Source organism: Athene cunicularia, assembly GCF_003259725.1.
Source record: "Athene cunicularia isolate RWA chromosome Z unlocalized genomic scaffold, athCun1 chrZ_part1, whole genome shotgun sequence".
Lineage (NCBI taxonomy): Eukaryota > Metazoa > Chordata > Aves > Strigiformes > Strigidae > Athene > Athene cunicularia.
In genome coordinates, this window is record NW_020799142.1 from 27,569,341 (window position 1) to 27,583,523 (window position 14,183).

Genomic DNA, 14,183 nt, shown 5'->3' on the forward strand with positions numbered 1-14,183 from the left:
TCGCCTGCTAGTGCAGATTGGTAGCAAAGCAGCCTGTGAGATCTGAAGATGTTTTGGTGTTGTCTGTTCCTTCCTGCTTCAGATGCAGATGTATTATGGTACAGTTGCTGCTTTAATTTTTGCTCCTACCTTGCATCAGTTCTTTCTCACCTTAATCATTGGAAGGGGAAGGCAAGAATATATGAAATGTCTTACTGGTGAAAACTGTCAGAAAATGAAAGAGCACTGACCACAAAGCTACATTGCCAGTACAGGGCATAGCAGTTCAGAAAATGGTCCTGAAATAATAGCATAGCAAGCTGTTGTGGGAGCAATCTGACATCTAAGACACGTGAATTCTCTTACTTGCACTGAACAGACTGTGAAGTTATGTAAATCACGTACCTTCTCTGTAGCTTGCCTTCCCCTTTATGAAATGTGGCCCTCTTTGTGCAGTGAACATGCAAGGATGATGAGAGTAAGTCCGTTGATACCAGTAAGCTATTCAGATACTGCATTGATGGTTCTTTCTAGTTGTTGGCACAAAAGTAGTTTTTAATTTGAGATGGAAAAGATATATGTGTTTCCTTGGTTTGCTGAAATTAGAGAGATACTGAGAAGCCCTGGTGCAGCCTTGCCTTCTAAATTAATCCTGCACTTCAAAAGTTAATTCTTTGGGGGCTATCACACCTCCATGGTCTCCATGATGTTTATGAATGAGAACACCTCATTGAATGTTCATGCTTTTGTGCCTTGGGCTTGGCAGAAGTATTACTGTAGAATCTGGTATTCAAGTTCACTAAACAGTTTCCTGGCTTATGTTTTGAAGTTCTTCAAGAAAAGTAGCTCTCCAGATTTCTTTATTTTTATTTATGGTTCACTTTTTGAAAACTAGTCACTTCTACTCTAAGTGCTCTTGCAGGGTGTTCACATACACTAATTTTCCTTCCCTATTGACTGGCAAGAAGCAGGCATTCCCATATAGTTTGGTATGCAGGTTACCTTCATGACCTCTTGGTCTGGAAATTACCCCTAATTTCTCTGATTTTTATTAGGCCTGTTTTATATAGAATCTTTTAGTGTTGAATCTTTTTCCTCACTTCCTTATAGTGTCTTTGGTTTCATGGCTCAGAAATTTATTATAATCATAGGAATGTGTTTAACAAGGCATTTTCAGTACCTGACTCGACTAACCAGGTCCATAGTCAGCCCTGCATTATCTGCAGATCCACTGGATTACAGATTTTTCTGGTTTTGTTTTTATGCAGAATGTCTGTATGCATCGAGGCATCTGTGATTTTGACTGTATTGCAATAAGTAAAGAATTTGCCAAAGAACTATTTGCTTATTCAAATATTAATCCTGTGAGAGGAGAATATCTCTAAGTATCATTTTCTTGCTGCCAGTAACTGTCTTTATGCAAAGTCTTTTCAGCTATTTTTCCTTCTGATGAGCACTTCTGAGTTTAGATTTTGGAATTCCTGTCGTCCAGAGTAACGGCCCTCCAGCATTGATATCCTCAAGGCTAACACTTAACCAATGGTTCTCTGAGAGGAATGGAGAACTATAATGAGGAAAAAAAGTCATAGTTTTGGAGAGATGTTCTCTCTCCTCCCCACCGATACACTAGAGTTGGTTTATACACATCCAGCTGGGTATCTTGGTATGCAGCATGTAAGAAGCCAGGAAGGCTTCCAGAATGGCAGCTGTTCTTCTGTGGTAATAAATGTGAGGATATTGGGATGAGATGAGTGTTTTTCTTGCAGTAGATAGCGCTTCTGGAGCCTCCTGAAACTTGTTTTTACCTGAAGGCACGCAAACTTCCAAATAGACCAAAGTACATGTGAATGGGTCAGTGTCACTCTGGGAATAGGCCTGTCTTGGCAATACCCTTTTTCTAATACAAAACTAATCAGGCAGAGTAAGTATCTTTATCTCCAAGAACAGTAGAAAAATCCCAGGAGCTGTACATTTGGCTCCTGGAAGTTGTCTTTGCTATCAGTATCTTCCCTGTAGAATCATTCCAGGTTACTAGTATTCCTCCACTTCAGTAAATATTAGCCATTTGATTTGGAAACCTTTTTGTTAGCATAGGGTAGGTTCAGAAGGTTGTGTGAAGGAAAGGGAATTTTACTAACATGATTTCTAACAATTTTAGTGTTAGCAATTCGTTTCAGATGGTTGGAGAAGAGATATCTTTACTATACTTATCAAGTTTTAATACATATAACTTGTTAATTGTAGTAAGATGGGAACATAAAATGTCTGTACTGTGTCAGATGACAAAGTTCAGTGTTTTAACACTGACAGTAGCCAAAAGCATGTGGCAAAGTGTAAGGACAGGGTAAGCAAATAGTATTACTTGCACTCAAAAGTCTTCGTGTGTCCAGAAACCTGTTAATTAAAAAATGCAGTTGTAATGTTTCTCTGTGTTTGATAGCACCGGATAGATTATTTTTTTGTTGTAGTTTTATGAATTCATTTAGCGGAGTCCATGTAAACTTCAAATGTTTACAGCCTTCTGTGGAGAGCAGTTTGGCATCTTAGGGGAACTCTGTGAAAAATCTCCATTTCTTAGGAACCTTGTTGGTAGAAGTACAGAAGAGCTTGTAAACACCTGAATCTATCTGTTCAGTTGCTGGACAAATGCATACTCTCTGTCCTGTAATGCTTCCCATAGAAATTTTCCATCTTGCTGAGGCTTGTATTTAATGGACTCATAACAGTTCTGCTTTTTGTGCAAGAGTAAGGATCAACCTGGTCCCTTTTGGTTTAGGTTGGTTTAGTCTAGGTTTACATACCGTTCTTTGGAATGTAAAGATGTCTGTCTTTCCTTATCTGGTTACCTCCTCTTCATATAATATTGAGGTACACTGTTCTGTTCTGTCCTGGTCTATCTACAGACACAAATGTATGTAATCTGGTAAAGTGTTGTACTGTTTGTATCACGCAGCTTCCTTTTCTGCTCTGATGATCCAGATCTGAAGAATTTTTAAATATCTGTTAATTTGAGGAGCTGTAGTTGATTTTTATCTACTTCTCAATCTCAAATTGTCATGAGGAAATATTATCATTATCCATTAGATTGGAAAGGTAGTTTCCTGTCTATGTGGATGTGCCACCTTTTGGCTTGCGTGTGAGGCAACTGAAGTCGGAAATGAAATACAGAGTGTTGGCAAAACAAATTATTTTGATTTTTAATTTCTCTCAGTTTTAAGCAGCCCTGTTTACTTTGCCTAGCGATGTCTTCCATTTTGAGCTGTGAGGCTTATTTTTGAGGACTGTCACTACAAAGAGAGCCTACCACCAGGAAGAGCGGCAGAACACACCCCAATTCAGACAATGCTATTTGAGTCCTTAGTGCTGTAAATGATGTAGAAATGTGCATGTATTAATGAGGGGTATAATAGGTTTCAGTGAAAGTGGGAGATAAGATGTGTTAATCTTGTATATTAAATAGTCCTACAACAATGAACCTTATAATGAGGCTGTTATTAAATCTTTTCTTCACTGGCTTCAGTTCAGTGAAACCAGTGCTTTTCAGTTTGGCATGTTTAAGGCCAGTTTTTACAAGAAAGGACCAACTTTCTGAGGCCTTTGAAGTAATTCTGAAATACTTATCTAATTAGAGATATGTACACCACAGAATGTAAAAGATCTCTGCAGCACTGTAACATGGAATACTTTCCTTTTTTGGGTTAGGGGACACCTCCTTTAAAATTAGTATTAGTACGCTTGTAGGGAGCTTGATTTGACCTCAGCTGCCTTATAGGAAAAGGAGCATTGCATTTCCCTCATCAACAGCATGGAAACAGATTGTGTTCTAACAAGGTTAGAAAGACTGTCAAAATAGCAATAGTTTTAAAAGAAAAAATTATCTAGAATTATCTGCAATTTTTATATTCGGTGCTGTTCTAGCTATAACACTGAAGGCAGTTCCATAAGAAGGATAAGATTTAATGCCTCACAGATATTTTTTTTTTTCTATTTTGGTCCAGCAACATTTACAGATTTTCATTTTGCCACTTGCACCATTCATCGGTAGATTAAAATCTATGTGTTCCTGTCTGAGTATGTTCTAATTTAAAAGAGGGGGGAAAAAAAGTTGAAATACCCAAGACTCATGCTGACTGTGCAAAATACAGAGAGGGAACCACGTGAGGAAGCAGCAAACAAAAGAATTCCCCGTAGTGCCCAGGTTTCATTTCCAGTACAGACCTGAACGAGGATTCTCTCATTCTGAGGGTGGTGGGAACTTGGCTGAAGGAGAGTCTGCTTTTCTCCATCAGCATTATTCCCATCTGAGGGCTGTAAGGAAGAAGTTCAGTGAGAGACATTAAGTATATAAAATTAAGAGTGATGATTGATTGTTTCCTGCGAGGAAGCAACAAGACAGACACCGTTGTGTATTATCAGGTGATCCCCATTCTGACAGTAACTAAGACAAACCTGATTAGCTTCGTTATAAAACGAGTTGATGTTTTGTGATCTTACATTCTCATTCCCTGCAAAGCAGACACCTTTTTGATTTACTATGCATGTTCTTTAATTGAGATGGAGGTGCTGTAGCTCTGCTCCAGTAAGTTCAGGTTTTACATTCCATTTCTCTTTTGCCTCTTCATCCCCTTTCCTCCACGTATCTGACTCCGAGCTCACATTTATCCTGTTAAATAACTCCTCTTACTGTGTCTAAACATAACATGCTGAACATCCTTTCTCAGATACCTCAATTCCCATATAGGCTAAAAGCACCTTATCTCTCCTCAGGCTTCTGCCAGGAGCTCCGTTGTCAAATTAAAGAACATGTCTGTTTTAATATCAAGTAGTACTGATATGACAAATGGCTTTGTGTAAACAGTAATGGTGGCAACTGTGAAAGATTTTTTTAATTCTCACAAAGGCCTGCAACTAAAACAGCCTGTATTTGCAGTGATGGGTATTTTATGTAAAGCTGTGACTGCCTCTATGGATAGAGGAAAGTGTAATTTGAGGAAGAACAGTAGCAGGAGGATTGCATGGCAGATTTTCATGTTTCAAAGTGATGTGTTAGATCCCTCTCTGTAACAAAATTAACCTCAAAATTTGACAAGCACTCTGTGCAAGTTAGGGGAGTGGTAATATCCAGTAAGGTCACTAGGTGGAGCTACAGGTCTATTTTTCTTGTCGTAGGGACTGACCAGTGCTTTTGTCGGCTTTGCAGATGCACATATGGTAGAATATTATCATTGTATGGTTACAATTATGAGCAATTTGATAGAAATTGAAAGCTAAATTATGCAGTGTTCCTTTTATTTGTTTAATTTTGCACTCTAAATATGTAAAAGGAAAAAATATCACTCTTTTTGTGTGGATGGTGATAGGTGCAATACCTTCTTTTGGCTTCATGTTCACAGCACACGTTGAGATTATTTTCTGTCGTACATGATGAAATGTGTGGTGGTGTTCTCGGATGCTGGGACTGTTTTGCACAGAAATTGTGTATGGCCGAATCTCCAGGTTCCTTTTTTTCCCTAAAAAAGGATCGTACATTTACCAGCTCATGGACAAATACTTGAGTAACAAGTTCCTTAACAGTTTCTAGTGGAAGAGGCTGGGTAGCTCTGCCGTCTAAGCAAAGGAAATCTTTAAATCCTGAAAGTTGCTGTGGATGTTCATAGAGCTCCCCTGAAAGCAGCAAGTATGTTCTGAACAAACTTTCTTGCCAGTGAGGAAAATCTCCTGCTGTTGCAGTTCTTAAGCAAAAAGTAAAAATTTTCGTGGCCGGTGCCAGGACCAGTAGCTTGTTACCACAATCTGTGACGTCTTTATTTTATGTATTCAGGTTCTTGGTTTTTCTGTCATCAGATTCGTTATGTTCATTATTATGAAAATACATGTTTTTGCCAGTGTGTATAGTGGCCTAATTTGCCTTTTATGTGTTGCATTCTTCCTTCCTTTTCACTAGAATAAAGTAGTTAGCACAGCCAGGCTGCAGAATACACCTTTATTTTATTTTTTATTTGCTTGTAAGTATCCTTTTGTTTGTAGGAATGAAGATAAGGCAGGAGATGTGTTTTCCACTTGGAATGGAAAGTGCAAGCTCTGAGATGGTATTTGCATTTATTGATCCAGGCACATCTGCTGGCATATGATGGTGTGTGATATTTTTGTCCTTACCCACCTTTGAACCAGAGAACATGGCAGATAAGCTGTCCAGTTTGCTTGGCATATCCTGTGGAAAGGATTTTCAATACATAGGACCAAATCCTGTGCCCTAAACTGCTTTTGCATTTTGAAAGTGTGATAGAGATTTCTCTGAGTTCATGTGCTATGTTAGGAATTAGTTTTAGGTTTAAATGTTTTCCTTGCTCTCTTCATGTCACGCTGGCTATGTTTTTGTTTGGCCAATTTTAGAATTGTGCATCTCAATATTTTTCAGTATGTTTAAAATGAACTTGGGAATTTCATCACCTGGTAGAACAGAACATGTTGGTAGATTATATAAAACCTAGACTGTCTATAAAAAGTTTAAAAAATTACAGGTGCTAGGAATAAATCATACTAGAGAATTTAACCAGGGCAGAAAATCTTGTATTTTTTATTGCCTTTTTTTTAAGGATCAATTTTAACAGTTGCCCTACATGTGGTATGGGTGGAGATGGAAAGATGTTTGCAAACAACTCATTCAGCTGTTTAGGAAACTGCATTTTTTTTATTTCTGTTCCCATCTGACATCAGTAAGTCCAGAAGCTAGATTTGAATTTGATGTTTTACATACGCTTCCTAAAAGCTCCAAAGGACTGTCCTGGATTTGTCCCTAACTTTATTCTTAACTCTGTAGCTTTTCTTTAGGTAGGTAACCTAACTAATTTGTATGCGCCATATGCAGTCTTGGTTCACTTCAAAGTGTAATCAAGTCATGAACTAATTACAATACCATATTCCCAAAGAATGTAAATTTAATTTTCCTTCAAACAGAATGGGAATGTATTAAGCAATTCCTTTATATGAGAGCTGTGGCGTTCAACAACGTAATGCTGATGCTTCAAACAGAAGTGAAGTTCTTAACTTTTGTGGACCTTGTGACCTTTTTCCCTATGTATCCTCCCTTTTTATTCTTGCATCTTGAGTTAATTTACTGGCTGGATAGCAACATTAAAATATTCAAGTCTAAATTAAAATGTAACTGTTGGGCTTGACATTAGAGATCATTCTATCTTATTGTATGTGACTTCCTTCTTTATAGTAATTTCAGAAACGTGCTTCCTGAGGATTCTGGATCAGGAGACTGTGTTTTGAATTGAAGTCTCATAAGGTTCAGACCTGCACCAGATGATTACTTTAATACATTGAAAAGTGGATGTGCAGAAAGTTCCCTACAGGTTCTTAGCCTCACTCTGCCAAGGAGTCCACATAAACTCAGTTATATAAGAATGGGCGAAGTGAAGTTGTTCATAAAACATTTTATTACCTTCGGTCTTTGCAGCATTTTCAGAGTTTAGATAATAAACCTTCGTAGAAGTTACTAGTCTTTACCCTTTCACAGAACAATGATTCACATAGGTTCAAGCCACTTACTTTATTTCTCTTAATTTTAAAGGCAGAGGAAACATGTTCAGGTTGACTTTGATCTGTGACTGGGTAGTTTCATTTCTGAAATGTAGTCCTGTTGTTGCTCCTTGGACATGAGATTGTCAAAGTGCAGAACTGTATATGTATTAAACACAAGTTGTATTTTAAAATTAAATGTGGGTCAGATTCTGATGAAATATGTAACTGTTTAATGCTAAAGGACAGAGCTTAGAATATGTTAGTTTATATTTTAAAGTGTTCCTTTTAGATGTTAATTCATTAATACCAGCACTTTATTTTTATTCATATGACTTTTCATATGTAAGTAGTTGAAGCTGCATTATTTTAATCCTTTCTTTGGTTAAGAAGAAGAGAGCCTGCAGGTGGAAATCAAAATGACACACATATTGCTGCTTTTCCAAAAGGCATGGTATTTTTCTCCTATTGATATGCAAAATATTAAGGTAGAAAATAAACCTCATTGCCTCATGTGTCAAAATACTGAAAAATATATGCTTGGATGATGCATGAAAAAATGTGGGCTCACTTCAAACTGAGCACACTTGTAGTAGAATTTGCCATGAGGCTGTTGTGGGTCTCTGGGGCTCTGCAGACTCTGCAAATTCTGTTCCCTTGTATTATGAGTGTTTAAATGTAGCTTGAGCCTTAGTTGTAGATACAGGGATAGTATTGTTTGGAGACCCAACTATGTTGGTCCTTAGCCTTTGCTTGAGTTTGGTGAAATGCTTTCTTACTTTTCCAGCAGCATTTTAAGGCATTTTTGGACTATGGAGTAACAGTGCAGTGGAATGCCATAGTAGTACAAGGTGCCAAAGTTATAGATGCAAAGGTGTGTCTATTAAACTAATGTGAGCTTGCTTTGACATTGTTCAAGTTGTCAGCCACATTGGTGTAGTGTTGGTGTGGCAGCCAAACTAAAAAACAAAACCCCAAAACATAAAAGCAAAGTAAATTAGATCAGGCATGAAGTGCTTGATACTGTGCTACTGTGGCTGTGCATGGCTCTGTGAATAGGACTGGTTTATACACATCTGGTTGGAGGGCAGGCAGAGAAACTCAAGTCTACCTGCAACTTATCTGAGTAGATTTTTCATTGGAGAACAAAGACTTCTCTTTCAGTGCTTAATTTAGCCTCATGAGTATAGTGTCAGTGGTACTTCCTCAGAATCTCCTTCTCAGTTGAGTTTTTTCACAGCCTTTGTCTTCAAGGGACAACCTGAGGCAGTGAAGAGACTTCAATCTTTGCCGAAACTGCCAATATGATGATAACTAGTTATCTTTCTAGTTGCATGTCCTTTAGCAGGGATTTAAAAGTGTTTTGTGTCTACTAGACCACAATTACAGATGTCAAAAAGCTTTCTTCATCAAGTGCTGAAATCACATCCCTGGAAGTTTCTTGTAAATCTACCAAAAAATGTAAATTACTGCTATCTTATTTAATCTTAAATCTAATTTCTGCCTGTTTGACTTTTTCCTTAATTTGCTTGCTTTATTCATCTTCGTGTATCTCTGTAGTAGCTTTGAGTCTCTAGAGAATCTTCTATTGGATATAGGGGCTGATGGGGATGGAGCATTGTATTGCTGAAGATGAAGATTTAGATCTTTTGTTCTCTTCTGGACATGGATCAGAGTATGCAGCCTTGAATGAAAGGACAGTCCAAGTCAGAGAAACAGTCAGGGACTATAGGAATCTATTATCTCTGGGCATCTTGTTTGATACTTGGGAAGTCTGTTAAGGGTTGTCTGCATGGGTGAATGCAGGCAAACTGCACTCTGAGCTAATTGGGTGCAAGATTAATCTGGTCTCTTAGTGCTGTGGCTGAGCTGTGCTTACCCTGCCCAGCTTAACCTGCTGCAGCAAGACTGGTGTCCTGAAACTGGCTTGTGGAGTGTGGAATTGCTGGGCTGCACCTGTGTGCACAGATAGGCCCAAAGACTCCCCGTGACAGTTTTTCCGTATGTAAAAAGGGGACACTAGAGCTTATGCCTGTCCCAAAAATGCTTGTGACAATCCATTGAGGAGTCACTAGGTGAGGAGTTCTCACAAACACTCTGAAAATACAGAAGGGCATTTGTTATTAGGTTAATTCCCAAAAAATCTCATTAGTAGTGTTCTCTCCCCCTGCTAGTAGCTTCTAGACAACTTTTTTCCAGCCCCAGGTTTCCAGCATTGGAGGATGTTTTATTTTTATTTTTTCTTTAAAACAAAGTGAAGTAAAACTAAACATTTTTCTTGAATCATACAGGCTAAAAGAACCTTTCTAAAGAGAAGGTTCTCTACCTTTTTTCTTCTTTTGTTCCTCTTACAAGAAGTGATTTAATGAAGTAAGAACTTCAGCAAATAGCCCTTGTGGAGTAGCCTGGTGTTGGCTTCGTTTGAAAACCTTGACTGTAGATGGAGAGACCAGTGGGTGTTTGAACCGCTGTAGCATGAACATTGCTCACAGAAGGATGTGGAGGCTGATGTCTAGAATTCAAAAGCTTTTCAGGAAGTTGCTGAATGCTCTAAGCCAAAACACTTCAGATTTATTAAAAGCCTGAGGCTTACGAGTGGATCTGGAGAAAGAGTAGGGTTAAGACTTTGCAAGGTCGCTGCTGCTGGAAGGGGTGCCCCCCTCTCCCAGCTGCCTGTTCTCTCTGCTCACTTTGTGCCAGCTCTTGTGCTTGACTGACTCTTGGAGTGAGGTGAGTGGTTTGGGAGAGCTGCAGAGCTGGTGCAGATGGAGGGAGTGAAACTGGAGGGGTGAGCGGGAGTGTGTCTTTGGCAGCAGTTGAGTATTTGGTTGGCTAGATGTTCTCGTGAAGCTTCACCCCTAAGAAAAAGCTCTTTGTTCCCTGCCTAATGTCCCTCTCCATGGAAATCTGTTCCTGGCCTCTGTAAGCATGCCACTGCTGCATTCTGGCAGTCCCTCTTCTCAAAGCCAATTCTATCTCCACTGAGGTTATTATCTGGTAAGAGCCATAAATGAACTCTTTAATTTGGTGACTTAGATTCAGTGACAAAATCAACTAATTTATTCTGTAAAATACATAGTACTTGCAGTATGACATGTAAATGTGGTTGTTGAAATCTTAACCTTTGCATTTCTGATTATTTTTTTTTTGTTCTCCCCTCCCCACCATGTACAACCATAGTACTTTAGTAACAAACTGCATAAAATGTATGACTCGGATAAATTCAAATGCATATTTCTTGGACATAAAACTACCATTCAGTAAAATGCCAAGTACTACTTGTCTCAGGTAACTAACATCTTGTAAATCCAATATTTGTGCTCCTGAACACATGAAGAAATAACTGATATGAGCATTTGGGCACATTTTCTGTGGAATGCAAATCTGTAGAACTAGTTGTCCTATAGATTTTTTTTTTTCACCCTTATTTCTTTTCTTAAAGTGGTAATGATAAATATTTTCATAATCTAATGTATTTGTCTAGAGACTGCATTGCCATAGTACATGTGTGCCCTTGGTATATGTGAATGACTTAAATATATCTGTGGCAGTGTTGTATATTGCCTGGCTAATTTGTAGGGGGGGAAAAAGAGATCATCTTGCTGCTTTTAACAGAAATTCAATAGAATGGAAGAGTAAGATCTAATATTAAGGCCTTTTTTCCTTAAGAACATATTCTGCGGTAAATGTACCAGGACATTATGGAGAATTACTGTACTTAGAGCTATTCTGCATGTGTCTTAAACAAATGAACTTTTTTTTTTTTGTCCTATTTGAAACTTCTTGTTTATTTACTTATTAAGCAAAGCAGGGCTTTGGACTCTTAGGCTATGGTGGCTGTAACAATACATTGCTTAGTGTAGAGTGATTGTGTGAATGGACAAGGTTTAATCTTCCAAATACAGGAAATTTTAACAGTTACAGTGCTGACTGAATCTTAGAAGAATTTCAGGGATATCTTTGGTGCCATTCAAGCTGAGGTTAGCTATTGCCCTTCTCACTCATGATCCCATAACTGACCTTTGGACAATCAGGATTTGCTTGCATGCTTTCCTAATGTTAAATTTGCATGTCATGTTTTAAGCTGTATTTCAAATAAAGAGGTGGTAGCATCACATGCACAGCAAGGGCTCTGCAGTCTGCAAAACATAATTTGGGCATCTCTTCTGGTACACTTGTACCATGTATGTGCTAAGCCTGGGAGTGGAGGCAATCTCGCCTAGCTTTCCAGCAGGACTGACATTAACGCTGTGGTAAGGGTGAGGGTAGGTGCATAGCCTTCAGTTGTGTGCCCCAAGGCTGTTTAGGGTACTCATTCCTTGCTAGCACTGTGCTAGTTGGAGGGAGAAGAGGGTAAAATCTGTTTTGTGGGGAAGGGGTTGCTGGAAGCAAAGTGAATTAAGAGGGCTGTAAAAAACTGATAAAGATAGGACTGTCTATTTTTATATTCTGCCACATAACATGGGTTTAAATGAATTTCCCTGTAATTTGTCTTCAAATACCGACATTTAACTCTTAGACTGTATAAATGAACTGGCTTTTTCTAGAGTAAAATTCATGCCCTGCGTCCAGGCTAATATGTTCACCTACTATAAACATTACTGCCTATGGTTACAACCGGAATAAAAAATTCCTTTTATATACATCATAGCTGGCAGAGACTCCTGAGACCACCACAAATCACTTCAGCCTTTTGGTGCTCTCTGACGAAGTGAACTGAAATGTAAAACAGCTCAGGCTTCAGGCAGGCTGGCTCTGGAAAGCAATTAGTTTGTTTAGACCATTGTTTGTACCTTCCTGTATTTCTAGGTGCTGAGCAAAGGTGTTCTAGGAGCATTCCTGATTGATTTAAACATTGGTTTGTAATAGCCTTCTATTCCTTCCTAAAATGTTTTGCTTATTCTCTGTGTGGCCTTTTATTTAAAGGAAAGAAAAACAAACAAAAAAAGAACCCTGGCAAGCCCCCCCCCTCCCCCAAAAGAACAAGAAGAAGAAGAAAAAGGAAAAAAAAAACAAAAACCCTCAGGGTCATAACAGGGAATAACAAAGCAGCGAGTTATTTATGCAGCCATGATTGGCAAAAATGATTGCAACATGAATTTGCCCAGAAGCAATGATTAGATCATAAAAATGTTAAGGAAATCTGTAACTCAACACCATTTTATAGATTGAAGAAGTTTTTGTTCCCTACCTTAATTGCAGTGACTTGTTATTAAAGTATTTATTCAGAGTAATCTCTTTGGACAGCGAGCCCTTATCCCATCTGCATGCATAATTAAAAGTGAGGGGGGAGAGAGAGGAGCATAAATGGTTTACCATGCTACATGAGCAAGGGAGGGAATTACACAATGACAGGTGAAGAGCAGATTTATCTCCTATTGGAATTTCAATGCTGCAAGCAAGGCAGGACACTGTTGCTTGCTAATATCCTTGCAAACACCACAGTTGCTGCTTCTCCAGATTACTGTCCAAAAATCATTGCTGGTCTCTAAAAGGCCTGTAGCACTGCATCTGTGGCTCTGGGTTTTGGAGCCATTGGTGCTCAAGCAAAGAGATTGAATTTGGGTATGTGGGCTTGTAAATCCATGTCTGTGCTTAAAAATGGACTATTTACTTACTTGGCTGGGTTTTTATTTATAAATAAACATTGGTAGTGTTTGGCTTTGAATACAAATCAGAGGGTTGTAATTTGTTCCAACTGAAACAATGTCATCACCTGCCTCCTGCTGCTGTCCCATTTTCCAATAATAAAAGAATTTGGTGCAATTCTTCTTTTTCCACTCTCTGACTAAAAAGAAGGTTGCACTTGAACATTCATCTCTAAGCAGATTTATCATCATTAGGCAGTACTCAAACACACAGTATCTGTTTTTAAATTGAACTGTTATGGATCTAAATCAGATTTACACAGAGTAAGTTGGTACATATTTGACTCTAACTATTCGCTAAAGAGTATTTTTCCCTTAACTTCTGATGTCTCACCTCTGCAGCAGCAGTACAGAGAATTCCAGGATCGTTTGAGCTTTCAACACAAGTGCCTACTTGAGAGGCTGGAAAAATCATCACACTCCATTTCTGAATTGACTGGTGCCAAAGAAAAGGAACAGAAGGTAAGCTATTTTTTCCTCATCTTCTTTATAATGACATCTTCGAAACATCTTTTCTCTTTTACTAGAACTTTCAGTGCATTGTCTTGCATTATACAGTGTCAAATACTGTTTTGTGATTGGCCTTCGAAGAGTCCTTCCCTTAATACATGGATTGCAGGAAAATAAAAAAACCCAAGTTTTGGGTAAATAAAATGGCTGAAGTTAATTGACCATGTTGTAATGGAGTAGGAAACGTAGGAACCCATGCCTTTGCTAAGGAAAAACTTAAGATGCGCTTCAGTTTTCTGTCCTCTTTCTTAAACAGTAAAATAATTGCAGTCACTATAGATAAAGCCTTTCAAATTTTCACTGTGGCTTTTAACAATTGAAAAGGACATTACAGATGATGTATTTGGTCAATAAAAGCTTTGTCAAGTCTGTAAGGCAGCCCATCTGATTTGAGCTGTTTATAGAAGACCTATAATTACATATGCAGTTTAAAACCAGAAAATGTTGACTAGAGATACATGTTAAATTAAGTGGTAAAATGTTTCTCAAATGTATATGCCCAAAGCCTTGAAAAAAAAA

General features: G+C 38.3%; 1 protein-coding gene across 2 annotated transcripts in view; it reads left to right on the forward strand.

Annotated features, from left to right (window-relative positions):
• The window catches only part of LOC113489736 (protein hinderin-like), a 140,333-nt gene that overhangs the window by 22,647 nt on the left and 103,503 nt on the right, over window positions 1–14,183 (forward strand). For both annotated transcript variants that reach the window (XM_026865749.1, XM_026865748.1), the window contains one exon: window positions 13,497–13,616. In XM_026865749.1, coding sequence (XP_026721550.1) covers window positions 13,497–13,616 — 120 coding nt within the window. The remainder of the gene's footprint in view (window positions 1–13,496; window positions 13,617–14,183) is intronic.